This window comes from Bos indicus, chromosome 6, assembly GCF_029378745.1.
Source record: "Bos indicus isolate NIAB-ARS_2022 breed Sahiwal x Tharparkar chromosome 6, NIAB-ARS_B.indTharparkar_mat_pri_1.0, whole genome shotgun sequence".
Classification (NCBI taxonomy): Eukaryota; Metazoa; Chordata; class Mammalia; order Artiodactyla; family Bovidae; genus Bos; species Bos indicus.
Genome location: NC_091765.1, coordinates 24,975,128 through 25,003,123, shown reverse-complemented (window position 1 = coordinate 25,003,123; position 27,996 = coordinate 24,975,128). Strand labels below are relative to the sequence as shown.

Sequence of the window (27,996 nt, the reverse complement as noted above, 5' to 3'; positions counted from 1 at the left end):
TTCCGGGAGGAGAAGAAAAAGGAGTTGGAATGATACACTGTTTAATCTGAGGAAACAATATCTGAAACTAACTTAATCTTTTTCAAATTTATTTCTTTAATATCATTTGTCTCTTTAACTTAATTTCCCAATATGCGAATGAAAGTTAAAAGAATTTCACCTTAAAATTTCACTTTTTTGTTTCACTAGATGAAAAAAAAATCAGTAATTCTTTTACTAATACTCAGTAAAATGCAGTTCATTAACAAATGATTTTCATATAAGTACCTCAGGAAACACAATGATAACTATAAACCAAAGTAATTAGTAAAATATATCTGCCATGAAAAAACATGATAACTTCCATAATTATAATGCATAACTTTTTATCTATGTTGGAAGAATAGAAAAAAACTATATATTTATAAAATTTACTACTATTATTTTTGCTAGTAGTAATATAGTATTGTAAAATGGTCATAAAGCATCATTTTATCTGTACCATTTATTCAATGGTAAATTTAAAGCTCTGACTTAACGAATTTAATTCATTAAGGCATATAAGAGATATATGTCAAGGCATATAATCCTAAACATGTTTCTGGCTTTATGAAGCAAGTAAATAATGAATCATATAAATAAATTCAGCCAATATTAATCAAACATTTACTGTGAATGTAGCTTAAGAGAAAAGAATTTACCTTGCTAATTGGGAAAAATTCACTTGATACAGGGTGTTCATTCTGTTCATGTAAATATCAATTAAATTTATATCAAAAGCTTGAATTTATTACAAATTTTATTGGATAACACTTGAATTAGCTATTCATTGCTGTGCAACAAATTATTCCTAAGCACAGCTCTTAAACCACAATTATTTACTGTCTTCACAGTTTCTGCCATCAGCTCGAGGCTTGATGGATCTGGAAGATCCATTTACATGGTGGCTCACTCCCCTTGCTGAAAACTTGGTGCTGGCTGTCAGTGGAAGGTCAGGTTTTCTCCACTGGGAATTTCTGCCTGGCTGTTCCCACAACACAACAAGATGGCTGGCTTCTCCCTGAGAGAGCAATCTGAGAGACCTTGGCAGAAGTCATATGTCTTTTACTTCCTTGTCCTGGAAATTACACGACATTTCCACTGATTTCCAAGAGTCACACAATTCAATTTTAAGTAAGTGTGAGAATGAGCCATCCAAGTACTTGAATACAAAAGGGAAGGATTATTGGAGGCCATCATGGAGGCTGGCTACCAAACTGCTCAACATTTGCTGGATTATTTTCAAGTCCAAAGATGACTAGGGGCTTCTCCAGTGATGCAGTGGTAAAGAATCTGCTTACAATGCAGGAGACACGGGTTTGATCCCTGGGTCAGGAAGATCCCATGGAGAAGGAAATGGCAACCCACTCCAGTATTCTTGCCTGGGAAATCCCATGCACAGAGGAGCATGGTGGGCTACAGTCCACGGGGTCTCAAAGAGTCAGACAAGACTTAGTGACTAAACAACAACAAACAACAACAAAACTCTTAAGTATTTAAAATTCTGTTTATAAATTGAAAACAACATCTATCATTTTGCCTGCCTTTTAGGGTTTTATAGAGATAAACGTATATAAAAAGTACTTTGTAAAATCTTAATTAATAAGCAAATATGGCATTATTGTTGTTAAGTTATATAGTCAGATGTGGTACCATGCTGAAATGATTTTATAGAAAACAAAGCACATGGCTTTACTCATAAATACTTTTATTAAATGTTTTATTAGTTTTTAAAAATGGTTAAATTTTTAAAAGTACTTCTCTTACACTGAATTAGAAGGATACAAGAGAAAGTTGAATTTGAGTGAAATTAAGTCCTAAAGTGGAGAAGGCAATGGCACCCCACTCCAGTACTCTTGCCTGGAAAATCCCATGGATGGAGGAGCCTGGTAGGCTGCAGTCCACGGGGTCGCTAAGAGTCAGACACGACTAAGCGACTTCACTTTCACTTTTCACTTTTATGCATTGGAGAAGGAAATGGCAACCCACTCCAGTGTTCTTGCCTGGAGAATCCCAGGGACCGGGGAGCCTGGTGGGCTGCCGTCTATGGGGTCGCACAGAGTTGGACACGACTGAAGCGACTTAGCAGCAGCAGCAAGTCCTAAAGAGGATTAAACATTGTTTCCTTTCATGACAGCCTGTCTGAATCACCGAGAAGCATATACAGCAAGCTTCAATCTAGATTTCAGAAGCGCAGTTCTAGCCTCACAAAGAGGACCAGGGGAGACCAGAGATCTTGAGGTGCACTGATATGCGGGTCAAGTCAGCCTTCACTCTAGTGGGGTATATTTACAAATCAACTCATATTAAATTAAATATGATGAATGCCTCTGACTACTAAATAGTCGGTTGACCAAAAATTCCTTCAGGGTTTTCTGTAAGATATCATGGGAAAAACCCAAATGAGTTTTTTGGCCAACCTAATAATTCCAGGTAAAAACATTTTACAAAAAGCTACTTCAATGCAAGAGGACAAACCTGAGCAAAGGCAAGTCTTACTTGGAAGGCTCTGACCCTAAATAGGTAAAGGTGAATGACACCTGCATTAAGAGTGTAACAGAATGAGACCGAGAGGAAAGCAATAACAGCTAAAGTAGAACTTCAAGTATCCAGTGTCTTCCCTATTCATAAAGGGATGTGTTCTAGAGTTTCAGGGGAATGGAGAACCCACAAATAGTGTATGATTAATGGCAACAGAGATTTATTTGCTAAAACAAGGTTGTGCTTGTCACAAAATGCTACAAAAGCTTGCTGACATTTCTCTCCATAGCTTTTTTCTTAATATTTCTTAAGGTTTTCTCTTTTTTTTTCCCACTTAAGAATCTCTTACAGTAAAAGTTATTAATTATTATTTAAATACACATCTTTTTTTTATCATTATTTGTGACAAAAATGAGAAGTACTCATAAAACTCCTCAGCAGAATACCAAGTAAAATGGTGTCTCAAGGAAAAGCACTTATGCAATTTGAGTTATAAACTGAACTTTATGTTTTTTCTACAGATCACCATTTTTACTTGAAAGAATGACTTACAAAGGATAGTCTTTCTTTTGTTTATTTATTTAAATTATAATTGATTTACAATGTTGTATTAGTTTCAATGGGCTTCCCTTGTGGCTCAGCTGGTAAAGAATCTGCCTGCAATGCGGAAGACCTGGGTTCTATCCCTGGGTTGGGAAGATCCCCTAGAGAAGGGAAAGGCTACCCACTCCAGTATTCTGGCCTGAAGAATTCCAAGGAGTTGCAAAGACTCAGACACAACTGAGTGACTTTCAGTTCAATTCAATTAGTTTCAAGAGTACAGCAAAGTAATTCAAATATATATGTGTGTGTGTGTATATATATATATATACACACACTTAATAGCTGCCTTTATTTTTCTAATTATTGATTTTTATTTTTCTTATTTTACTGCACTAGCTAGCATATTTAGTACAACATTCATAAAAGTAGCATTGCTGGACAAGATTGTTTCATTCTCATTCTCAAAGGGAAAGCTAACATTTCTCCATTGCGCATGGTAATTGTTGTAGTTTTTGAAGCTACCGTATCAGATTGAGAAAATCCCCTATAGTCTTGTTTCCTAAATGTGTTTTTTTTTTTAATAAAGAATGAATATTGAATTCTTAAAAGTGCTTTTCCTGCACGTGTTCAGATATATTTTTTTACACACTCTATCATTGTGGTAAATTATATTGTTTGATGTCCTAGTGCTAAACCAATTTCATATTGTTAATATAATCCCAACTTGGGGCCAGTTAAGGATTTTTTTACTTTTAAATATTTTAAATATTTTATTTTTACTGGATTTTAAATATTTTACTGGATTTTAAAATCTTTTTTAAAATAATGAAACTGGTACAGTATTCCTCTCCTATAATATTCCTAGCAGGTTTTGATGTCAGCTGTATACTTGCAAAAAATCATGGGCCTTTAATATTTTTATCAAGGGCAGGAATTTTATGTTCATCAAATAAATTGTAAAGATGGGATGGGAAATAAAATAAAGTAGCATTTTAATCACATTCTATGATTTGTGGTTTCTAAATTCTTTAAATTATTTTCTAAGTTTTATGCTTTCTGAACACTATGAAACATGAATAGCAATCAGCATTAGGTTAACTATTTACAGCATATAGTAATAAAAGCATTATTCCTTACTGAAAATTTTAAAAATGATGACCTGAATGTCTTTAAAATTCTGAGGCTGAATTGGCAAGTCTAGTTAGTTGTAGAAAATTGTCCCAGAAAAAATCCATTGAACAGCCATACACACAGTGATAACTTTGCACACCCAGCACTTAGATGAAATCCTACAGGTTCGGGAAACAAGTGAAGGGATTAACCTGGTGCCCACAGGAGTTTGGCAGAGCAGTAAATGAGAGGCTCAGGGTGTAAGAGCATGTAGGTATGTAAGAATGAGACCATCTTCCAACTTAAAGGAGGCACTTGTGACTCCAGTTTAGCCGAATGCTGCTGTGAGGAAATACGAGATCCAGAGTTACCAAAAGAGCTGAAAATAAGACTTTCTCTTTATTTCTTTGTTGTTTTGTAAAACTTGTTGATTTTTAAACAGTATCCTGTGGTCATAAAATGGACTTCCCAAGTGGTGCTAGTGGTAGAGAACACTCCTGCCAATGCACAGACATAAGAGAAGTGGGTTCGATCCCTGGGTTGGGAAGATCCCCTGAAGGAGGGAATGGCAACCCACTCCAGTATTCTTGCCTGAGAATTCTGTGAACAGAGGAGCCTGGCGGGCTACAGTCCATAATGTGACAAAGATTTGGACATGACTGAAGCAATTTAGCACACATGCGTGCAGCCATAAAACATTGTGGCCAAACAACACACGTCTGCTTGTTAGATATTAGATGTTTCTAGCTTGTGAAACTCTGGAGCAGAGGCTGTTGACTTCTTCCTATCCTGATTTATAAAGTAAGAGCATGATAATGACCAGTTTACAGATTTCAGTTAGTCGTTTTCTAATGCTAGAATTTTTCCTGTAAAATTAGGCCAGATTTGTAGCCTCACAGCTTCTCCATTTTTCTTCATGCTCCAATGCTAGTCATTTCATCCTCCCTACTTTCTCAAACTCCTCTGGCTCTATGGATTATCAAACACATCCTGACCCCACTTGAAACTTCGATAGGATTACTCTATCTGTTTCTGTAATCAAACCATTAGTCAAGGAGGCTAATTTTCTTGAGCAGCCTATTCAGCAGAAGCTCATGGTCTTTTGGTGTCAATGAAAAAGAAGGGAAATGAATAGTAGCATTGAAAGCAATAAGATCTTACAATGAATTGAGAGTGAAGAGTATCTCCTTATAAAGAGATGATCTAAAAAAGCTGAAATTTGAGTCTATGTGACCAGGGAGATCTCAATGTTTCCACTAATATTTGTCTTGGCCAAGTCAAATTTCCTGTTATCCTAAAGTAGCATGAGCAAAAAAAAAAAAAAGTAGATTACACTGAATTAAAACCAAAATTTTCCCTGAAGGTACTACAGCCTAGCACTTTTCTGAAAGATAAACACTTTTGGTTATCCTGCTGGTAAGCGACAGTGAAAAGAGTTCAGATGACTAGTCACAATTTGAGTCTACTCCAGGATTTCCCGGAGTGCGTGTCAATGTATGAGTGTGCCACAATTATCTGCAGTTAATTACTGGAAACATATTTTTCTGGGTGTTACTCAAAGGGGGTGGTCTGGATATCACTGGGAGTGAGCATTAGGAAAAAAATATTTTAATAGATACTTTGGGTGATTCTTATGAGTAATAAACATTGAGGTTTGAGTCACAAAATGCATGTCCTTAGGCTTTTCTCCTCTGATAATGAGCACAAATAATACTAGCTTTGTCCAATCCCCTGGGTAATGGTAAAGATTAAATGAAATATTTGATAGGTTTTGAAAAATTTCAGCATTTAAAAGAAGCAATGGATGGATGAATGAGGACCTGGCCAGAGATTTAATGATAAGAAAGAACAAAGTCTCAGGTCTTAAGAGTCAATAGAGGGCCTATGGGAGAAGTTCTTCCCAAATCATTAAGAGTGTTTAGAATGTCTCTCCATCTGTCCATCAATCTCCCTCCCCTTCTCATTTTTTTTTTAAACTAAGTTTTTTTTTGTCTGCAAAGTAATGTCTCTGCTTTTTAATATGCTGTCTAGGTTGGTCATAACTTTCCTTCCAAGGAGCAGGCACCTTTTAATTTCATGGCTGCAGCTACCATCTGCAGTGATTTTGGAGCCCAAGAAAATGAAGTCTGTCACTGTTTCTATTGTTTCCCCATCTCTTTGGCGTGAAGTGATGGGACCGGATGCCATGACCTCAGTTTTTTGAATGTTGAGTTTTAAGCCAGCTTTCACTCTCCTCTTTCACTTTCCTCAAGAGGCTTTCTAGTTCCTCTTCACTTTCTGCCATAATGGTGGTGTCATCTGCATATCTGAGGTTATTGATATTTCTCCCAGAAATCTTGATTCCAGCTTGTGTTTCATTCAGCTCAGCATTTTTCATGGTGTACTCTGCATATAAGTTAAACAAACATGGTGACAATATAGTCTTGAGGTACTCCTTTCCGAGTTTGGAACCAGTCCATTTTCCATGTGCAATTCTAACTGTTGCTTTTTGACATACGTACAGGTTCCTCAAGAGGCAGGTAAGGTGGTCTGGTATTCCCATCTCTTTAATAATTTCCCACAGTTTGTTGTGATTAATACACTTAAAGGCTTTGGTGTAGTCAATAAAGCAGAAGTAGATGTTTTCACGTATGCATATAACTCCTCCCTTTTGAAGTTTGGTCTCATTCATGTCATTCTTGACCTTTTTTCCATTCCAAGGAGAAGAGGCTCTCTTTCAAAAAGGCTCTCTCTCCCACTCTCAATCGCTTTCTCAATTTCTTTTAACCTTCTTTTTACTCTCAATCTTTTGTTGATGTGAGTTTCCCTCTCTCTTTCTCTCAGTCCTTTTTTTTTTTCTATCCCTCCCTCATCCAAACCAAGTACAAATAATGCCATGTAGAAAAACGTGGTGGGGATAATGTCTTTTATGTTGTGCACTCTGAGAAATATTGCTCATGGCAGAGAATTGGCTCTTCTCCATGCAAAGCAGATCTGTTCTAATAGTCCTAGCTGAAAATTCCCGAAGGAGGTAAACATTAAGGAACAGAATTGGATATCTTGCTCCAGAATGAACATATCTGGCAATAACAGAATGAAAATGAAGCAAGATAACTTGAGGCTAAATACACAGAAACTGCATGTTATAGTAAGATAATGCAATTGGAGATCTGAAAGAGAACTTCAGTACCATTTAGTCAAACTGCATCATTCTATAGATGGAGAAATGAAAGTGTTGAGAGGTTAAAAGATTGCTTGGCTCAGTCACGCAGTGAATCCATGGTCACTGGTGACTAAAACCAATGAGTCTTGGTTCAGAGGACAGTACACCCCTCACAACTGCACAGAGTTGGCCTGTGACACCAGCCAGAGTTCAATGAGAAGAAAGGATAAGAACAGTATTAAATTCCAAGTATATAGACCTATGTATAAAGTAGGCTTTCTTTTGCTTTCAATCTTTCCCAGTATCAGGGTCTTTTCTAATGAAGAAAGCTTCTTTTCTAAAAATTGAAGGCAAAAGAAGAAGAGGGCAACAGAGGATGAGATGGCTAGGTAGTATCACCAATTCAATGGGCATGAATCTGAGTAAATTCTGGGAGACAGTGAAGGATAGGGAAACCTTGCATGCTTCAGTCCATGGGGTTCCAAAGAGTCAGGCATGACTGAGGGGTGGAACAACAACAAGCCTTTCCTTATGAAATACACTCACAAATAGTATATACATTGTAGGATTTCTGTGTCTTACTTGACAAAGTAAAAAGCTGTTAGTCCCATGTCAAGTGCCCTCAGAGCTTTTGATTATTTATTGATCAGTGATAATTTTAAAACCTAGGAATAACTGAATTATTGGATGACTTTACTTTTAAAATGGATTAGTTAGGACAAAGTTATTTATTCAGCATTCTGAACGATGCCTTCAGAAATGGAAAGGTGAAATCTGTAACTAGTGTGTCTTGAATTTCTATAATTTTATAATGGGGGTGAGGATAAGTCTGACCTAAATGATTCAGGAGTACCTGATGAACGGTGCCCAGAATAATAGGATATCAATTTTTTCTTGTGAGCAAGACAAAGGAATGATTCAATACTTGCATTCAGATAATTACTCCATTCTTTTGTGATTTGGACAGTCAATATAAACTAAAGGCAGGCGCTTTCTGCTATTTATACAACAAAAAGACAGCAGGTCAGCTTCATAAAGCAAATCAAACAAGTTGAGCCAATCAAGAGAGTATCCCAAAATGACACACACAGCTTCTCCCCAACACAGGCCTTGGATAAAAAAAATACTGTCCTTCAGTTACTGAAAACAAATCCAGGAATGCCTTGCTATTTTAAACTCTGCTGATTTTTTAAGAAATATAGGTTTTCAAATTAAAGCAAGAACTAGTAAGCATCACCCGTGTGCCCAAAGACAAATATTCAGAAAAAAACCATAATCAATAGATGCTGTCTTTGCTTCCAAGAGATCTATATTCTGTTGGGTTGTAATAGTCTACTAACAGGTTTTTACAGTTTTGGGTGTTCATTGGAAGGACTGATGCTAAAGCTGAAACTCCAATACTTAGGCCATCTCATGTGAAGAGTTGACTCACTGGAAAAGATCCTGATGCTGGGAGGGATTGGGGGCAGGAGGAGAAAGGGACGACAGAGGATGAGATGGCTGGATGGCATCACTGACTCTATGCACATGAGTTTGAGTTGGTGATGGACAGGGAGGCCTGGTGTGCTGCAATTCATGGGGTTGCAAAGAGTCAGACACGACTGAGCGACTGAACTGAACTGAATTGAACAGGTTTTTAAGTAATAGATAGCACTGTCATTTTTCTTTCTTCTATTTTGCAAATCTGTAGAGTTTTAAACCTTGATATAAAACTTGTACCCAACAAATGAGACTGTTAGAAAATGAAAAATAAGGAAAAGCTTATTGACTCATATAATTTAATTATCTTCATCACAATAATGCAATTACTATTACTAAACTTTTAAAGTAGTTGATTCTATTCATTTAAAAAGATGATTCTCACTTTTAAACCTGGATTTGCAGAGATACGAAGATGGTGGAGGAATAGGTGGACATGGGGTACATCTCTCTCCATGGATAGATCTCCTGATGTATACACCTTCAGACACAGAAGTGCATGCAGAACACCAGCTGAGAGCAGAAATGAGTACCTGACCAGTGGAAAAGAGTATATAGAACCATGCAAAACTCGGTAGGATAAAGGAACTAGGGGGAAAAACAGGAGTGTTAGTAGGACTGCACCTGCCCTTGGTGGGTGGGGGAACTGAAGCAGGGGTCTGATCCCCACAAAGGGGCAACTGTCTGAGTTAGAGGAGAAACATTTAAGGCTGAGAGTGAAAAAACTGATCTGTGGCAGCCTAAATGGAATGAGAATCAGACAGTCCTTGCTGCAGCCATACATATACTGGACAGGAACGCTGGTCCCCTGGAAGGCACAGCAGCTGGGAGCTGGAGTTGGATTGTGGAGCAATCCCAGGGTGAGGGCTGCTGTTGACTGCAGAGAGACAGATTGAGGGGATGTGAGGGAGGAGATTGTGGTGGGAAATGCCAGTGGAGGAAAACCAGGCAGCCATGAAAGCAAGGCAGTACAGCTAAGTCACATGTAAAGGGTGGAGCCATCACCATAGACTCTCTCCCCACACGCCAGCATCAGCAGCTGAACAACAGAGAGGCTGGCCCATCAAACACGTGATGCACTGAACTACAGAGTAGGACCCCACCCAGGGTGCCCCTTCAAGTGCCTGAAGCACTGATCTACAAAATAGGACCCCAGCCTGGAGGGCCCCTCTATGTGCCTGATGTGCCGAACAACAGAGAAGGACCTCAGGCAAGGGAGCCCTCTAAGTGCCTTAATGGGCAGAGCTACGGAGAAAGACTGGCCAAAGAGGCCTTCTGCTCATCAGCTACAAGAGGCTCAAAAAAAGACTCTGATAGGGCCATAACTCCTGTGGCAGAGTCAGTCTGTGTTCCTGCACACTTGGCACTGCCAGGGTCCCCACAAGTCAAGCAGCTGTGCCATCTTTACTCTCAACTCTCACTGGGGCAGAGCTGCTACATGAAAAAAAAAAAAAAGTCTTGCATATATGTGCACAGGGTTGCTTTGGTTATGTCCAACTCTTTGTGACCCTGTAGACTGTGGCCTGCCAGGCTTCTCTGTCAGAGAGGGGGTTCTCCAGGCAAGAATACTGGAGTGTATTGACCAATTCTGGTTGTCATACTCTTCTAGAGCACTATATTTCCTGCTGCCCTAGCCTCTAATCCCCCTGAGTACCTGGTGCTGCCAGAACCCCTGAGACCCAAGCAGCTGCACCACCTCCACACCTGGCCCTCACAGGACCAAACCCAAGTCCTCCAGGGCAGCCTCAGGAGCAGACTCCAGTGGATGACCCACATGTAGAGGTGGAAATAAAACCACAATTGAAAACCAGGGGCAGTGTGGCTAAGGAAGAAGACCCCAAACGTTCCTACCAGCTGTACAAGCTGCAGACTAAATCCACATGATCACCTAGACAGACTGTGTCTATGGAATATATAAAAGGACATTGAGAACTCCCACAAAAGAAAAGGCACTAGTTTTGATAGCTGCGGATATTGGCAGCAAGAACACACAGGAGTAGGACCAGATTAGAATCTGAGCTGCCCCCACAGCAGGTCCAGAGACCAGCGCAGTGTTGGAGGGCATCCTAGGGAGGTGAGCTGGACTGTGACTCCCAGCGAGGGAAAGGACTCTGACAGCACTGACTCAAGAAAAACATTTATTATTCTTATTTTTTGACTTATTCTGTAGATTCTTTTGGATTTGTCCCCCTTTCCCCACCCCCCTGTATTGTAGTTGTCAATTTTATTGGCACTAAGAAATCCAATTAAGCTTTTGAGCTTGCTTTGTTTTTTCCTTAGTCACAATTTTTATACTTCTTATAAACCTCTGCCTCTATGTTGGATTTTTCAGTTCTATGGAGTTTTCCCTTTCTTCTTCTTTTTTTTTTTAATTTTAATTTTTTAAACCTACTATTATTTTTTCTGCATTTATTCCTTTGTTTTCTTTTCCTACTGTTGTTTTCCCCTTGCAGTTAATCTTCAACATATATAAATCTTCTTTATCTACCTCTATTTAACTTTGCATATCTATTCTTTCTTTTCTTTCTCTCTTTCCTGTCAATATATTTATTAGTTTTATTTCCATTGTTTTATTCTCCAGTTGGCACCTTGCTTTAGTTTTGTTTTCCAGTTTGTGCTTTAGTTAGTTTTGTTCTTGTAGATATAATTTTTGGTTTCCTTTGTTCACTGGGTCAATCCATTGTACTTTATTTTTGTTGGACTGTTTTGATTTTGTTTATGGGTGTATATCTATCTGTGTACATTCAGTCATACTTTTTATTGTTGTTATAAACCTCTGCCTCTGTGTTGCACTTTGCAGTTCTGTGGAGTTTTCCTTTTTTTCTCCCCTTTTTTCTTTTCTCCTCCCCCCCTTTTTTTTGTCTTTTCTCTTTATAACTTAAAATTTTTTAAACCTATTTTTTCTACATTTATTCCTTTGTTTGCCTTTCCTACTGTTCTTTCCCCCTTGCAGCTAATCTTTAATGTATATAAACCTTCTTTATCTACCTCTATTTAACTTTGGATATCTATTCTTTCTTTCTTTTCTTTCCTCTCAACATATTTGTTAGGTTGTTTTCATTGTTTTATTCCCCACTTGGCATCTTGTTTAGTTTTCTTTTCCAGTTTGTGCTTTAGTTAGTTTTCTTCTTAACTGGTAAATATAATTTTTTATTTCTTTGCCTGGTCTACCTACAGTACTTTATTTTTGTTGGACTATTTTGACTTTGCTCATAGGTGCATATGTATATGTGTATATTCCATTATTTTAATTATCATTTGCCTGATTTTGTAACTGCCATTTGTATGGGGTTCATCTTTGGTTTCTCATTTTTGGATATTTGTTTTAATCTCACTTAATACCATAACAAACCACTTATGGAATCTTCATTCCTGATCAGAGATCAAGCCTGAGCCTTTGGAGTAGGAGCACTGATTCCAATATCCAAGACTACCAGAGAACTAACCCTAGGAAGTATCAATTAGTGAGAACTCCCACAAAGGAAACCGCTTGAATACAAAACCTGGCACCATCCAACCACCAGTAGCATCCTGTGCAGGATGCTTCACCTAAACAACAAAAAAAACAAAAATGCAAACCCAATCTTCAGCAGACAAGATTACAACCTCACTCAGCCTTGCCCATCAGACGAAAAACAAACAAACAAAAACTCAACACAAATCTCATCCTATGCAAAGCTTACACAAACCACTGTGCTAACCTTAGGAGGATAGAAACCAAAAGGAAGAAAGAATTCAACCTTCTTCAAGGAAAGAATTCAACTTTCCTTGAAGTCTGGGAAAAGGAGACCTCAAACACAAGAAGTTAAAAAACAAATAATGAAAAGACTGAGAAATACTACGCAAACAAAGGAACAAACCAGAAACACAGAACTCCAAATAAATTAAGAGGAAATAGGCAGACTATCTGAAAAATAGTTCAGAATAATGATAGTAAAGATGATCAAAAACCTTGAGAGCAAAATGGAGAAATGCAAGAATCAATTAACAAACACCTAGAAGAATTACCACCTAGAGAGTTGGACTGTGAAGAAAGCTGAGCACCAAAATAATTGATGCTTTTGAACTGTGGTGTTGGAGAAGACTCTTGAGAGTCCCTTGGACTGCAAGGAGATCCAACCAGTCCATTATGAAGGAGACCAGCCCTGAGATTTCTTTGGAAGGAATGATGCTAAAGCTGAAACTCCAGTACTTTGGCCACCTCATGCGAAGAGTTGACTCTTTGGAAAAGACTCTGATGCTGGGAGGGATTGGGGGCAGGAGGAGAAGGGGACGACAGAAGATGAGATGGCTGGGTGGCATCACTGACTCGATGGACGTGAGTCTGAGTGAACTCCAGGAGTTGGTGATGGACAGGGAGGCCTGGTGTGCTGCGATTCATGGGGTCGCAAAGAGTCAGACACGACTGAGTGACTGAACTGAACTGAGAAGAATTAAATAATAAACATACAGAGAAAAACAACATAATTACTGAAATTAAAAATACTCTAGAAGGAATTAATAGAAGAATATCTGAAGCAGAAGAACAAATCAGTGAGCCTGGAAGATAAATGGTGGAAATAACTTCTGAAGAGCAGAATAAAGTAAAAAGAATGAAAAGAACTGAGGATAGTCTTAAGAGACCTCTGGGAGTATATCAAACATGTCAACATTTGAATTATAGGGGTCCTGGAAAAAGAAGAGAAGAAAGGGTCCAAGAAAACTTTTGAAGAGATTATAGATGAAAATATCCCCAACATGGAAAAGGAAATAGTCAATCAAGTCCAAGAGGCACAAAGAGTCCCATACAGGATAAACCCAAGGAGAAACACCCCAAGACACATACTAATCAAACTAACAAAGACTAAACACAAAGAAATATTATTAAAAGCAGCAAGGGAGAAGCAACAAGTAACATACAAGGGAAACCCCATATGCTTAACAGCTGATCTTTCAGCAGAAACTCTTCAGGCCAGAAGGGAATGGCAGGATATATTTAAAGTACTGAAAGGGAAAAATCTACAACCAAGATTACCATACCCAGCAAGGATCTCATTCAAAATTGCCGGAGAAATAAAAAGCTTTTCAGACAAGCAAAAGTTAAGAGAATTCAGTACCACCAAACCAGCTTTACAACAAATGTTAAAGGGACTTACATAGTCAAGAAATACAACAAAAGGAAAAGATCTACAAAATCAACCCCAAACAATTAAGAAAATGGCAATAGGAACATATATATCAATGATTACTTTAGATGTAAACAGATTAAATGCTCCAATCAAAAGACACAGACTGGCTAAATGGATACAAAAACAATACCAATATGTATGCTGTCTACAAGAAACCCACTTCAGACCTAAAGACACATTTAGACCGAAAGTGAGAGGATGGAAAATACATTCCATGCAAATGGACAGCAAAAGAAAGCTGGAGTAGCAATCTTCATATCAGACAAAATAGACCTTAAAATAAAGAATATTACAAGAGATAAGGAAGGACACTACATAAGGATCAAGGAATGAATTCAAGAGGAAGACATAACAATTGTAAATATTTATGCAACCAACATAGGAAACCCTCAATACATAAGACAAACAGAAACAGACATAGAAGGAGAAATTGACAGTAACATAATAATTGTAGGAGACTTTAACATCTCACTCACACCAATGGACAGATCATCAAAACAGAAAATTAATGACAAACACAAGTCTTAAATGATACTTAGATGAGATGGATCTCATTGATATCTTCAGGACATTCCACCTAAATGCAGAAGAATACACCTTCTTCTCAAGTGCACATGGAACATTCTCCAGGATAGACCACATCTTGGGTCACAAATCAAACCACAAAGTAAATTTAAGAAAATTGAAATCATATCAAGCATCTTCTCTGAGCACAATGCTATGAGACTAGATAACAATTACAAGAAAAAAAAACTGTAAGAAACAGATACATGGAGACTAAATAACACATTTCTAAATAATCAACAGGTTACTGAAGAAATCAAAAAGGGAATTAAAAAATTTCTAGAAACAAATAACAATGGAAACATGACAACTCAAAACCTATGGGATACAGCAAAGGTAGTTGTAAGAGCAATACAATCCCACCTCAAGAAACAAGAAAAATATTGAATAGACAACCTAACTTTACATCTAAAACAACTGGAAAAATAAGAAAAAAAAAGTTAGTTGAAGGAAAGAACTCATAAAGATCTGAGCAGAAATAAATGAAAAAGAAATAAAAGAAGCATAGTAGATTAATAAAACTAAAAGCTGGTTCTTTGAGAAGATAAACAAAATTGACAAGCCTTTAGCCAGGCTCATCAAGAAAAAAAAGAGAGAAGAATCAAATCAACAAAATTAGAAATGAAAAAGGGGAGGCTACAACAGACAATACAGAAATACAAAGGATTATAAGAGACTATTATGAACAACTACATGGCAATAAAATAGATAACCTGGAAAAAATGGACAGATTCTTAGAAAAGTTCAAATTCCCAAGACTAAACCAGGAAAAAATAGAAATTATGAACAACCCATTTACAAGCACTGAAATTGAAGCTATGATCAAAAATCTCCCAAAACACAAAAGCCCAGGATCAGATGGCTTCACAGGAGAATTGTATCAAACATTTAGAGAAGAGCTAATGCCTATCCTTCTAAAACTGTTTTTAAAAATTGCAGAGGAATGAACACTTCCAAACTCATTCTAAGAGGCCACCATTACTCTGATACCAAAACCAGAAAAAGACACCAAAAAACAGAAAATAAAACTGCATGCCAATATCAATGATGAACAAAGATGTAAAAATCCTCAACAAACATTCAGCAAACACAATTCAGCAACACATTAAAAAGCTCATACACCATGATCAAGTTGAGTTTATTCCAGGGATGCAAGGATTACTCAATATACACAAATAAAACAATGTGATACACCATATTAACAAATTGAAAGATAAAAAACCATATGATAACAGATGCAGAAAAAGCTGTTGACAAAATTCAGCACCCATTTATGATTAAAACTCTTCAAAAAATGAGCATAGAAGGAACCTACCTCAACATACTAAGGGCCATATATGATAAGCCTACAGAAAACATTATTCTCAATGGTAAAAAACTGAAAGTATTCCCCCTAAGATCAGGAACAAGTCAATGGTGCCCACTTTCACCACTATTATTCAACATAGCTCTGGAAGTCCTAGCTACAGCAATAAGAGACGAAAAAGAGATAAAATGAATCCAGGTTGGAAAAGTAGAAGTAAAGCTCTCACTGTTTGCAGATGACATGATAGAGTACATAGGAAACCCTAAAGATACTATCAGACAATTACTAGAGCTAATCAGTGAATTAGCAAAATTGCAGGATACAAAAATCAATACAAATAAATGACTTGCATTTCTACATACTAACAATGAAAAATCAGAGAAATTAAGAAATAAATATCATTCAACATTGCAACAGAAAGAATTAAATATCCAGGAAGAAACTTACCTAAGGAAACAAAAGAACTGTACATAGAAAATTATCAGACCCCAATGAAAGAAATCAAAGATGACATAAACAAATAGGGAGATATATATTCCATGTTCCTGGATAGGAAGAATAAATATTGTGAAAATGACTATACTACCAAATGCAATCTACAGATTCAATGTGACCCCTATCAAATTACCAATGGCATTTTTCACAGAACTATAACAAAAAATTTCACAATCCATATAGAAACATAAAAGATCCCGAATAGCCAAAGCAGTCTTGAGAAAGAAGAATGGAGCTGGAGGAATCAGCCTTCCTGACTTTAGATTATACTACAAAGCTACAGTCATCAAGACAGTATAGTACTGGCACAAAGACAGAAATATAAACAAATGGAACAAGATAGAAAGCCCAGAAATAAACCCATGTACCTATGGGTATCTTATTTTTGACAAAGGTGGCAAGAATATGCAATGGGGCAAAGACAGCCTCTTCAAAAAATGGTGCTGGGAAAACTGGACAGCCATATGTAAAAGAATGAAATTAGAACACTTCCTAACACCATACACAAAAATAAACTCATAATTTAGGATTAAAGACCTAAATGTAACACCAGAAACTATAAAACTCTTAGAGGAAAACAGAGGCAGAACACTGGAGGACATAAAACAAAGCATGATTCTCTATGACTCATCTCATAGTTTTTGAGTTATGGGAATAAAAACAAAAGTAAACAAGTGGGACCTGATCAAACTTAAAAGCTTTTGCACAGCAAAGAAAACTATAAGCAAGATGAAAAGACAACCCTCAGAATAGAAGAAAATAATAGCAAATGAAACAACTGACAAAGGATTAATTTCCAAAATATACAAGCAGCTCATACAACTCAATACCAGAAAAACAAACAACCCAATCAAAGAGTGGGGAAAAGACCTAAACAGACATTTCCCCAAAGAAGACATACAGATGGGTAACAAAGACATGAAAAGATGCTCAACAGTGCTCATTATTAGAGAAATGCAAATCAAAACTACAATGAGATATCATCTCGTATCAGTCAGAATGGCCATCATCAAAAAGTCTACAAATAATAAATACTGGAGAGGGTGTGGAGAAAAGAGAACACTCTTGCACTGTTGGTGGGAATGTAAATTGATATAGCCACTATGGAAGACAGAATGGAGATCTCTTAAAAAACTAGGAATAAAACCACCATATGACCCAACAATCCCACTTCTAGGCATATACCCTGAGGAAACTAAAACTGAAAAGGACACATATCCCATTGTTCACTGAAGAACTATTCACAATAGCTAGAACATGGAAGCAACCTAGATGTCCATCAACAGATGAATGGATAAAGAAATGTGGTACCTATTCACAATGGAATATTACTCAGCCATAAAAAGGAATGCATTTGAGTCAGTTCTGATGAGGTAGATGAACCCGGAACCTATTATACCGAGTGAAGTGAGTCAGAAAGAGAAAGATAAATATTGTATTCTAACACGTATATATGGAATTTAGAAAAATAGTACCGAAGAATTTATTTACAGGGAAACAATGGAGAAACTGACATAGAGAACAGACTTACGGACATGGGGAGAGGGGAGGAGAGGGTGAGATGTATGGAAAGTGTAACATGGAAACTTACACTACCATATGTAAAATAGATAGCCAACAGGAATTTGCTGTATGTCTCAGAAACTCAAATAGGGGCTCTGTATGAACCAGAGGGGTAGAATGGAAAGGAAGATGGGAGGGAGGTTCAAAAGGGAGGTGATATATGTATACCTATGGAGGAGAAGGGGACAACAGAGGATGAGATGGCTGGATGGCATCACTGACTCGATGAATGTGAGTCTGAGTGAACTCCGGGAGCTGGTGATGGACAGGGAGGCCTAGCGTGCTGTGATTCTTGGGGTCACAAAGAGTCAGACATGACCTTGCGACTGAACTGAACTGAATTGATGGCTGATTCATGTTGAGGTTTGACAGAAAACAGCAGGATTCTGTAAAGCAATTATCCTTTATTAAAAAATAAATTAATTAAAAGAAAATTAAAGAAAAAAAACCCACTGGATTTTTGGAAGGAGGGATAATTAGGGGATGTCTCATTGTGGGATAGAGGGATAGTCACAATAGCCTTGAGCTGACAACTGCAGGAGTGGCCTCAGCTCCCCAGGGTAAGTGTCTGAGAGTTCAGTATGTATGTCCTGACACTTTCTAAATTCCCTGGAGGTCTGACTTCACGGTTCGAACCACACATATACAAACACACAAACATATACACACAAAATAATTTCTTTTCCCACTTCAGTTAAAAATAAGTTCAATGTGTGATACAAATGATTTCCTGTGTTTTGTGTGTGTGATTTTTATAACTCGGGTATGATTTCAACACATGGTAATTTGAATGTGTAGCAGCCATAAACATATTTAAAGATATATGATTCAAACAGTTATAATGGGTTGGCAGTTAAAGGCCCAGCCAGTTAGAAAGAATTCTCAAATTTATGAAATGTGTTCTTCATCTGTTGATTTCATGAGTTAAATATTAGGTTGCATATTAATAACTAAATTTTAATAGTGATTTATGACCTACAGAGCATCTAAAATAGGTTTTCCACTTAGCATTTAACAGCAGTATTCTGTCAGCAATGATTGTTTTTCTCATTTTTAGATATAGAAACTGAAGATAACAAGCATATAGGATTTTGGCCCACTTTTTTTCACTTTTCACTTTCATGCATTGGAGAAGGCAATGGCACCCCACTCCAGTACTCTTGCCTGGGAAATCCCATAGACGGAAGAGCCTGGTAGGCTCTAGTCCATGGGGTCGCTAGGAGTCGGACACGACTGAGCGACTTCACTTTCACTTTTCACTTTCATGCATTGGAGAAGGAAATGGCAACCCACTCCAGTATTCTTGCCTGGAGAATCCCAGGGACAGAGGAGCCTAGTGGGCTGCCGTCTATGGGGTCGCACAGAGTCGGACATGACTGAAGTGACTTAGCAGCAGCAGCAGCAGCATACTAAGAAGCTGGATCCAAAGTTGATTCTCACATTAAGACCAAAGTTCCTTCCACCAACATATCCCACCTCTCAGAGTAATCAATGCTCAATACTTTAAGACAGGAAATCATATTTGAGAAAGTTGACAATCTCAGTCTGAAAAGTTAGAATTTTCATTAAATACATATACAATTTTGCTTATTAATTTGAGTGATTAGTTTATACATGGAGTTAAATAACTTACAAATCTTAAAGGCATACTAGATAATACACCAGTTTGTATATGTCAAATTGTGCCTGTATATAATGTGGTTAAGAACATAACTGGCAATCATATTCCAATCCAACATCAGTTCCATTGTGAAAATTTTTTATGTGCTGATTTTTCTCTTTGTGAGAATCCACATTGTAAATATTTAAATATTTGCTGATCCTAGATTGAAATCAACTTGGCAATGAAGTAGTTTATCTAAGGAATGGGATATTATAAAATGTAGGATTCTGAGTTCTCAAGTTCAGTAAAACATAGAGTCACTATACACTGGAATACTATTCTTGGTGTTTATGTATATTACCTCACATGATCTTTCTAATGTCCCCATGAGGTAAGACTGTATTCATCCATGTTTTATAGCTGAGAAAGTTGAAGGTTAAGTAACTTGCCCAAGTTCACACAGAAAGTAAGTGGCAGAGCTGGAATTTGAATCCAGACTGTCTGGCTCCAGAAGAATTATAAATGTGACACTAGGTAATTAATTACTAATAGTTATTTCCTTTTCACTTCTTTCCTTCTCTTTTAAGTCCTATATTAGCTTCACTGATATTTATATTAGAACAAAGAACATTTTTTTCAACCAACACAATAGTGGGTAGGTAGGGAAATGCCTAAAATTTCTTTCAACTCAATCATTAATAATTAATTGAATTCAGGATATTCAGAGGCTAATTATCACTAAGTAGAAATTCTTTCATTGCAAACATTTACAAGTACTGAAGGTGTTATGAGAGGCAGCAGTGCTTTTAAATTACTCAAGTAGTGAGTCTCTACCCTTAATCTTTTCAGTTAGAAAAACTCAACTTATTGCAGTTGCACTACACTGGAGGACAGCAAGCTAGAAGGGAAATTTTGAAGAACAATGTTCTCTGATTTTAAGCACTATCACTCTATGATAACTTCAACTCTCTCCAAGCCTCAGTGTTATAATCAGTAAAATGGAAATGATAAAACAGGCCTTGAAATGTTGTGATAGAAGGCATGTAAAGTGCCAGCCACCACAAACAGTAGATGTCAGTAGATGTTGTGACAATATTTATCTGGGTTAACTTAGACCAGACCCAGTGTGATCGCCATTCTCTGGGTTTTGACACAACTAATTTAGGTTGGGGCCAGAATATGACTGACTAAACAGAATAAAAATCACTTTACATTTCAGATGAAAGTGAAAGTATTAGTCACTCAGTCGTGTCCAACTCTTTGTGACCCCCACAGACTGTAGCCCACCAGGCTCCTCTGTCCATGGAATTCTCCAGGCAAGAATACTGGAGTGGGTAGCCACATTTCAGATGAACAGAACATTAAGAGAAAAATCAATGTCATTGACATTTTGACTATCGACCTTACAATATAATTCATTACTGACTATATAGACAGACGATTGCCTTAGAAAAGGACCTGCTTGGAATACTGTTTAACTTATTCAACAAAAGCTTTTTAGATTTTTTTTTTCTTGAAGTGAAGAGGAGGAAAGGTAGTGAATATCAATTAGAGTATCAGAGAAATTCTGGTATAATTTGTATACATTATCATCCAAACCAAAATGTTCCCATCAAAAAATTATAAATCCTGGCTTCCTCAAAAAGCAGAGCCAAACAAGGGTTTGTGTACAGTTTGTAGAGGAAAGTAATCTCAGGAAGAGTAGAGAACTAAAACGGTGAAACTGGAGCAGCCATAGAAAAGGAAAGCGTTCACTGGTCCCATTCTTTTTTTTGGCAAAGGCTAGAGTGTAAAGGCTCTTATACGTCTAGCTCAGATACCCAACCGTGCCAGGCAGGGCTCTGTAAGTGAAGCATGCCTTAGGATCAGAACAACAGCAGACAGGAAAGCAAGAGATACTCATTCATGTGAGACAAGATACTGTCAAGCTACACCTGACAGGTTGCCATAGCAATGGTTAGACTAAACACATCCAGGGAGGATGTTGGTAGCTGCTTCTATTTAGAGACTTGTTATGATTATCCCTACTGATATGTCATGCCACAAGACACAAAATCTCTATTGATGTTTAGAAAACTACTTTTTTATGGTTGCTGAAATTGTGGAATCATATAGCGGCCTCTATAAATGTAACTGACATCACTAATGTTTCCTATGCTACTGCTGATGTGCAACAGTAGCAAAAAGATCTTATTTGTCAACTAAAAGAATTTCTCTAAACACTCCACAGGCATTATTATCCTAACCTGATAGAGCTATAGTGACCCACAGGAATTCGGTAACAGGAAAGGAGACATTCATTACACAGGAATTGAATGGAATGTCGCTTAGAGTAAATTCCTGCTTTGACATTCAGTGTTTAGAAAAGCATATCTCAAATTGTTCTCAAAGGTGAAGAGGAAGTTGGAAAGTAATGACCAAGACAAAAAGAATATAAAGAACTTGGATTAGACAATTACTCGCAAATTGAAGTATTTCCCTGAAGCTTGAAATACAACTTCATCAATGAAAAGGAAAGGATGGGCAATTATCCAGTAAATTAGAAGCTCTCTGAAACCTTCAGATGCTTATTTTTTTTCCCTCAATATATAAATAATTATGATCAGCAAGATAAAACTGCCAGACAGTTTGCTGACAACAACTGTTATGAATCTCTTGAAAATAAAAATTCTAGAATGACCACTTCTATTTTTAGACAGAGATCATTGATGGAAAAAAAAAAAAAGTGGAGTAAAGAAAAAATGCAAAATAAATGGCTTGGAAACTGAATACTTTTTCCATTGAATTTGTTTCCACATTGGTTCACTCTTTTTACAATAGGTCACCCATCTCAGGTAAGTTCTATTGGTAAGTGTCTAAGAAGCACTAATAAGTAAGATAATCTGGTCTTAATCTGTAAGATAATCTGAGAAGTAACTCAAATGTTACCTAAAATAACATATGAATTAATGATATATGATATTTATTTGATTTTCTTCCAAATTCTCTTTTGTGAACTTTGCTTTAAGAAAAAAAGCCATTTTGTATTTTTGAGACGTGAGGAGCAAGGTTTCTCCTAGAATATTTATAACTCTAAGAAAATATTACATAAAATATTTGACATCCAAAAAAGAGACGAAGCATTCAGTTGGCCAAAAATTCATTTGGGTTTTTCTATAATGTCTTACAGAAAAATCCAAATGAAGTTTTTGGCCTACCCAACAGAATCAGCTCTATTTAGATATTCTTTCTCCCAATGATTATGGTCAGAGTAGCTTATCCTTCCAGATTTGCTGTAAATTACTATCAGCTGGTACTAGGTCACCTACCTATCCCTATCATCTCCTCCGCTACAGTCTGGAAATGACTTACTTTGATAAGAAGCCCCTTTCCTTATATTTGGTGCTCACTTACATAGCCAGGAATCAAAATAATCCACTTGTTTTCATGTTATGTTCTGTGATTCATACCTGTCCATAACCTTTTCACAAGGATAAGATGTGTGGTTAGTTGCTCAGTCATGTCTGACTATATGACCCCATAGACTGTAGCCCACCAATATCCTCTGTCCCTGGGGATTCTCCAGGCAAGAATACTGGAATGGGTTGCTATGCCCTCCTCCAAGGGAATGTTCCCTACCCAGGGATCAAACCTAGGTCTCCTGCATTGCAGGCAGATACTTTACCATCTGAGCCACTGGGAAGCCCTTTCACAAAACAAGGTCATAAACAAGTGATTATCTGATGAAGACATTAAAAATGAAAAAAAAAAAAGAGTAATATGTCATGCATTTAGGTATTCATTCAGCTTATTATATCCTTATGTTTAGAACTGTTACTACACAAGTTATAATAAATATGACCTTTACTTTCAAGGTGCTTGTAGTCTGGTAGAGGAGATATGCACACAAATGACTATGAAAATAAGTGCCACAAGTCAGTTATAAATATCAGCATTCAGAAGAGAAGTAAATTGCTTCTCTATGTTGCTAATCTTCCACTGCGCAGGACAAGACTGAAAACTCTTGGGAAACAAGTGTAAAGAACAGTCATTTCTTACCATCACCTCCAGGCACAGGTGGGCAACTACCCACCAGACAAATTTAATCTATCTTTGGCCACCTCTATTTGAGTATTTTATTAGGATTTCAAACTCACCATGCCCAAAATCAAATTCACCTAAATCATTTCCTCCTATCTTTCCCCAGCCCTGGTGCCAATCTATTTCCCTATTTCTGTTATTCAAATAACTTTCTCTTTACGTCTCAGTTATTTTCTCTCATAATCAGTCAATAATGTCAAATCACAAACTGTCTACCTCCTTAAAGCTCTTCATTGACCCTTCTTTTCATTTTATTGATTTTAATACCATTTGCACCATTTTCTTTAGTTTTTATTTATCCTGACTATAATAGTCTAATTTTTATCCTGCTGACAGATTAATCTTCTCAACTGATAGCCCCAAATATATAATTCTCATGTTCAAACACATTTAGAGTCTTTAAAATAGTTAACTATCTGAGTCAATGTTTCTAACCTTGGCATTCAACATATTCTGAGACTATATTTCCAGCACTTAACCTCTGTCCAACCTGTCACCTCCTTATATTTCTAGACAAGAACATAGTGCTTTAAAGTTCTGACTCAGAAATTTCACCCATCCAGGATCTCCAGTTTTTCAAGTTTTGTGTGAAGCCTTTGTTGATATTCCTACACTCTAAACTAAGCTAGTTGTGAATTCTCCATAAACATTATTTACTACTTAAGACTTCTAATATAATCAAACTTATAAATTGGGATTAGAGTTAGGGTTGCAGGATGAGCCAACTATGTGACTCATCCTTCTCTTCCCCCCTTCTAGGGCAAGAGTTGAGTCTTATTGATCTCTATAAGCCCCAGCATCTAGCATAGGATCTGTCTTATAGTGCATTCAATCTGTTTTTTCTCTGTGAAATAGAATGTTCAACCCCTAACAAATAAATTTCAACAAGCAGTTAAATTCATCTTTAGATACCAATAATGTGATGTTTACCCTGCTTGCAAAAGCCTTGAACATTTTAATCTTTCCTAAGTTAATGCAAAGTTCAAAGAGGCAAATGACACTTGAAAAATAAATTACTTCCAGGGCCTCCTTTTTCTTGGACTCCTTCTTCATTTAATTTTTCTCATTCCTGACAGTCAAAAACTCATCGATCTAGACTTAAAAGCCAGAGGAGCTTAAAAGCCACTGTAGGGGTCTGTTCAGTTTTAAATACAATTTAGAAAATCTTGAAAAAGAATGACAGTTCCTTTTCAGGAAGCTCCCATACATATTTCAATAGACAGATCTCCAAATTAGAGATTGTAAAATATTATACCACCAACGAAGTAATAGAAAAAGTCACTCACTGCCATGCAGAAAGATTTCCTTGATTTTTACAAAGAGTACAAAAGACTATATTTATTTAAATCTGAGACTGACAAAAAAATTAGAAAGAAAAAGAAAAATAGTCAATTTCTCTGAAAGATCATTATTTAGGAATAAATTACCATGCCAAAAAAAAAAGCATGGACCTTCTTGACAATTTGTGAATTTAAGGCAGATGAAATGCCTCCCTCTGTACCCCTATAATCAACCCTGCTGATGAAATATGTTAAGTATTCTAAGCTTGGGGAACATATAAAGCTTTGAAATCAATGTGTTTCCGGTACAGGGGATTAGGAAAAGAACTTAATAAATCAGCTTAGGAAATGCTTCATTTCCTGTACCATATCTGGGAAGGAAAACATAAAACAGGCAGAACCAGGTGCAGCAAAATCATATACGTGGATGGGAAAATCTCTTCCAATTCCTTCTGGACCGCACTCAGCTGGTCAGTTTATGCTCTCTGGAGCTAGTGCTTCTTTTTCTAGGATAAATGGGGTAGATTTTACAGACATTTGCCTTAAATTAACAAAGACTCATTGACAGAGGCTGAAGCAGATAGTCATTATGTAACTGTTGTCTCTGCTCAAATGAAAAATTATTTCAGTTGGGTTAAAAGTTCCTTAGAAAGAAGATACTACTAACAGAGAGGTTGGTATCATTGCCAGTGAGCTAACAGACCTTGGTATTTTCTTAACATGACCATAACAGAAAAAAAAAAAAAAAAAACCCTGCCAGGTCATCTCTGGGTTATCCTTCACATTTCCATCTTCCTTACAATCAGGTTTTGCAGCCTGCTTCTATGGATTCTATTCCAATTTGCGTTCAAAAATACATGTAATCCAGAGTTTAACAATGCAAGGGACGTAGTGTACTTATTGATGTTTGCAGACCTGGGATGGCAAGAAGCTGAACTCAGACGTTCAGAATTTACATTGACCTGACATGTGTTTATAAGCAGTGTTTCTCATAGCACCGATTCTGATCAATCTCTCCCATGCAAACTGCAGAGTTACTTATAAGCTAGTGCACTGATTTCTGTGTCACCTCATGAATAATTTTTGTTCTGAAAAAAATCAGAACTTTGTAAATCATCTAAGCTAACTTTTGGTCTTAATACCCATTGCAACTTAAATCTGGAAGCTCCCAGATGGGCTGTAATCAATTGTATGTGACTTTGTAGTGTTTGGGTATTTGTCCTAAATGTATACACATATTTTGAGAAATTAAAGATAAATATTGTTCAAGAAGGAGTCTGTTTATTTTTTCTTACATAATCACTGCAAATTGGAATTTTGTAATCAGTGGACTTTTGAAAAGAGCACATGCAAAATAAAATTAAGGGCTGTGCTGGTAGCTCAGATGGTAAAGAGTCCACCTGCAATGTGGGAGACCTGGGTTCGATCCCTGGGTTAGGAAGATCCCCTAGAGGAGGGCATGGAAAAATAAAATTAGAATTGAGGTTTTTTTTTTTTTTTTTCCAGGGCTCCTCAGAGTCAGAATTAATGTGTCTCAACTGTGTTCTTTTATGATAGCATTTTGTATTTTGGTTTTTGCACTTATTAAATCTGTCTTGTGTTAGAATTATGTGTTTATTTCTCCCAGTTGTGTATTTACCACTGTGGGAAAGGACAATGTCTTCCTCATTTTTGCATACCTTTTACTGCCAAGTACATGGTGGGAGCCTAATAAATATTGATTAAATTTAATTACTTACAGTAAATCTCTCTGGAAGGGTTAAAAGTCAAATGTAATCCTTTCTTGCAACTGGTTATTAATATAGTCAGGGCTTATATAGGTGCATATATATATATCCTTTATCTAAGTTTCAGATTCTGCAGTCAATCAGTAGGGTTTTAATGTCTATAAATTCCCTGAAATGTTATGCAAAATATTGTACATACATGTGTAGATATGTGCTATACACTTTAATCAAGTGACTCTCCTCCTTTCTCACCCTCCCCTCTCAAGATATTAAGATTCACTTCCCCAGGGAGTTTTATCCAACCTCTCAATTTATCAGAGCCAGAAAACAGTTAGGACAAATAATTGGCCAGCAACTGCAACACAACATTTCTGATTATTACAGCCTTTCTCCATACATGATAACCTTCTTATATCTAGACTTACATCTGAAAAAAGTACATTTTTGAGAAATAGCCCATTTTTAACCAGCATATGATCCTCAGATTGTGACTTCCCAAAAAGGCTACTGTACATACTCAGCACCTTTAGGATGCCATGGAACACACTGGAAGGCCGCTGCTGCAGCAAACGTTTTCCTTCAGTGAAAACAAGCATCCTCTCTGTGGAGCCTTTTCCGTGCACTCTCCAGCCACACACACACACTCAACTCAGCAAATGCACTGCTGCATCTGCATTTCAGGGCAAACTCCCTGAAGGTAAACTGAGGCTCAGAGCGTCTGACCGGTGGTTTCTAATCCACACCATCAGAAAAACCAGAGAAAACGGTACCTGCGATTTGATCATTGCTAGAAATACTGGACAGAAGAAGACAAAAGATGGTGCCTTGAAGCAGCTTCATAGTGCCCGAGGATGGTCACAGCGGCTCCTCTCTCCAGAATCAGGCAGGGACAACACCCTCCCAGCCTGGCAGGGCCTCAGCAAATGGAAAAGGTGTGCTGGATGTGAACAGCCACTGCCCATTCCTACTTATTTCGGAGGCTCTGATAAAGAACGGGAGGAAATGCACACACTCCCTTTGGGAGTTCAACAGAGAGGAGATTTATTGTTTCAGTCCCTTACAGGAACTCTTTTTTTTTTTCCTCTTCCTTTGGCAGCCACTTGTGTTTTTGTTACTACATTATTTTGTTCTTCTTCAACAAAAAGGTCAGGATGGGTTTTGAACAGAAAGAGATCTTTCTTGAGAATGGATCATACAGGCTTTCTAACTTTTGTTTTGAAAGTGTGTTTTGGAGTGATTATAAAGGGGTGACTCGGTTTGGATAAAGAGGCTTTAACTGCCCGAGGGTTAAATTTTAAAGCAGAATTCACAAGGAATCGACTTCTCTTTTTCCAACTTGAAAGCCAAATTAGTAAAGGCCACCTTCTGGAAAGAAAGTGAAGCCGCTCTGTTATGTCTGACTCTTTGTGACCCTGTGGACTGTAGCCCACCAGGCTC

General features: G+C 37.2%; 1 protein-coding gene across 5 annotated transcripts in view; it reads right to left on the bottom strand.

The window, feature by feature from the left end:
- EMCN (endomucin) overlaps positions 1-27,576 on the bottom strand; it is a 128,449-nt gene extending 100,873 nt beyond the window's left edge. For 2 of the 5 annotated variants that reach the window (XM_070791150.1, XM_070791151.1), the window contains exon 1: positions 27,330-27,574. In XM_070791150.1, coding sequence (XP_070647251.1) covers positions 27,330-27,399 — 70 coding nt within the window. In that variant the 5' untranslated portion in view covers positions 27,400-27,574. Of the gene's footprint in view, positions 1-27,329 lie in introns of all 5 variants that reach the window. The other 3 variants (XM_070791149.1, XM_070791148.1, XM_070791147.1) reach the window with 3 other exon arrangements.
- Positions 27,577-27,996: the final 420 nt, after the last annotated feature.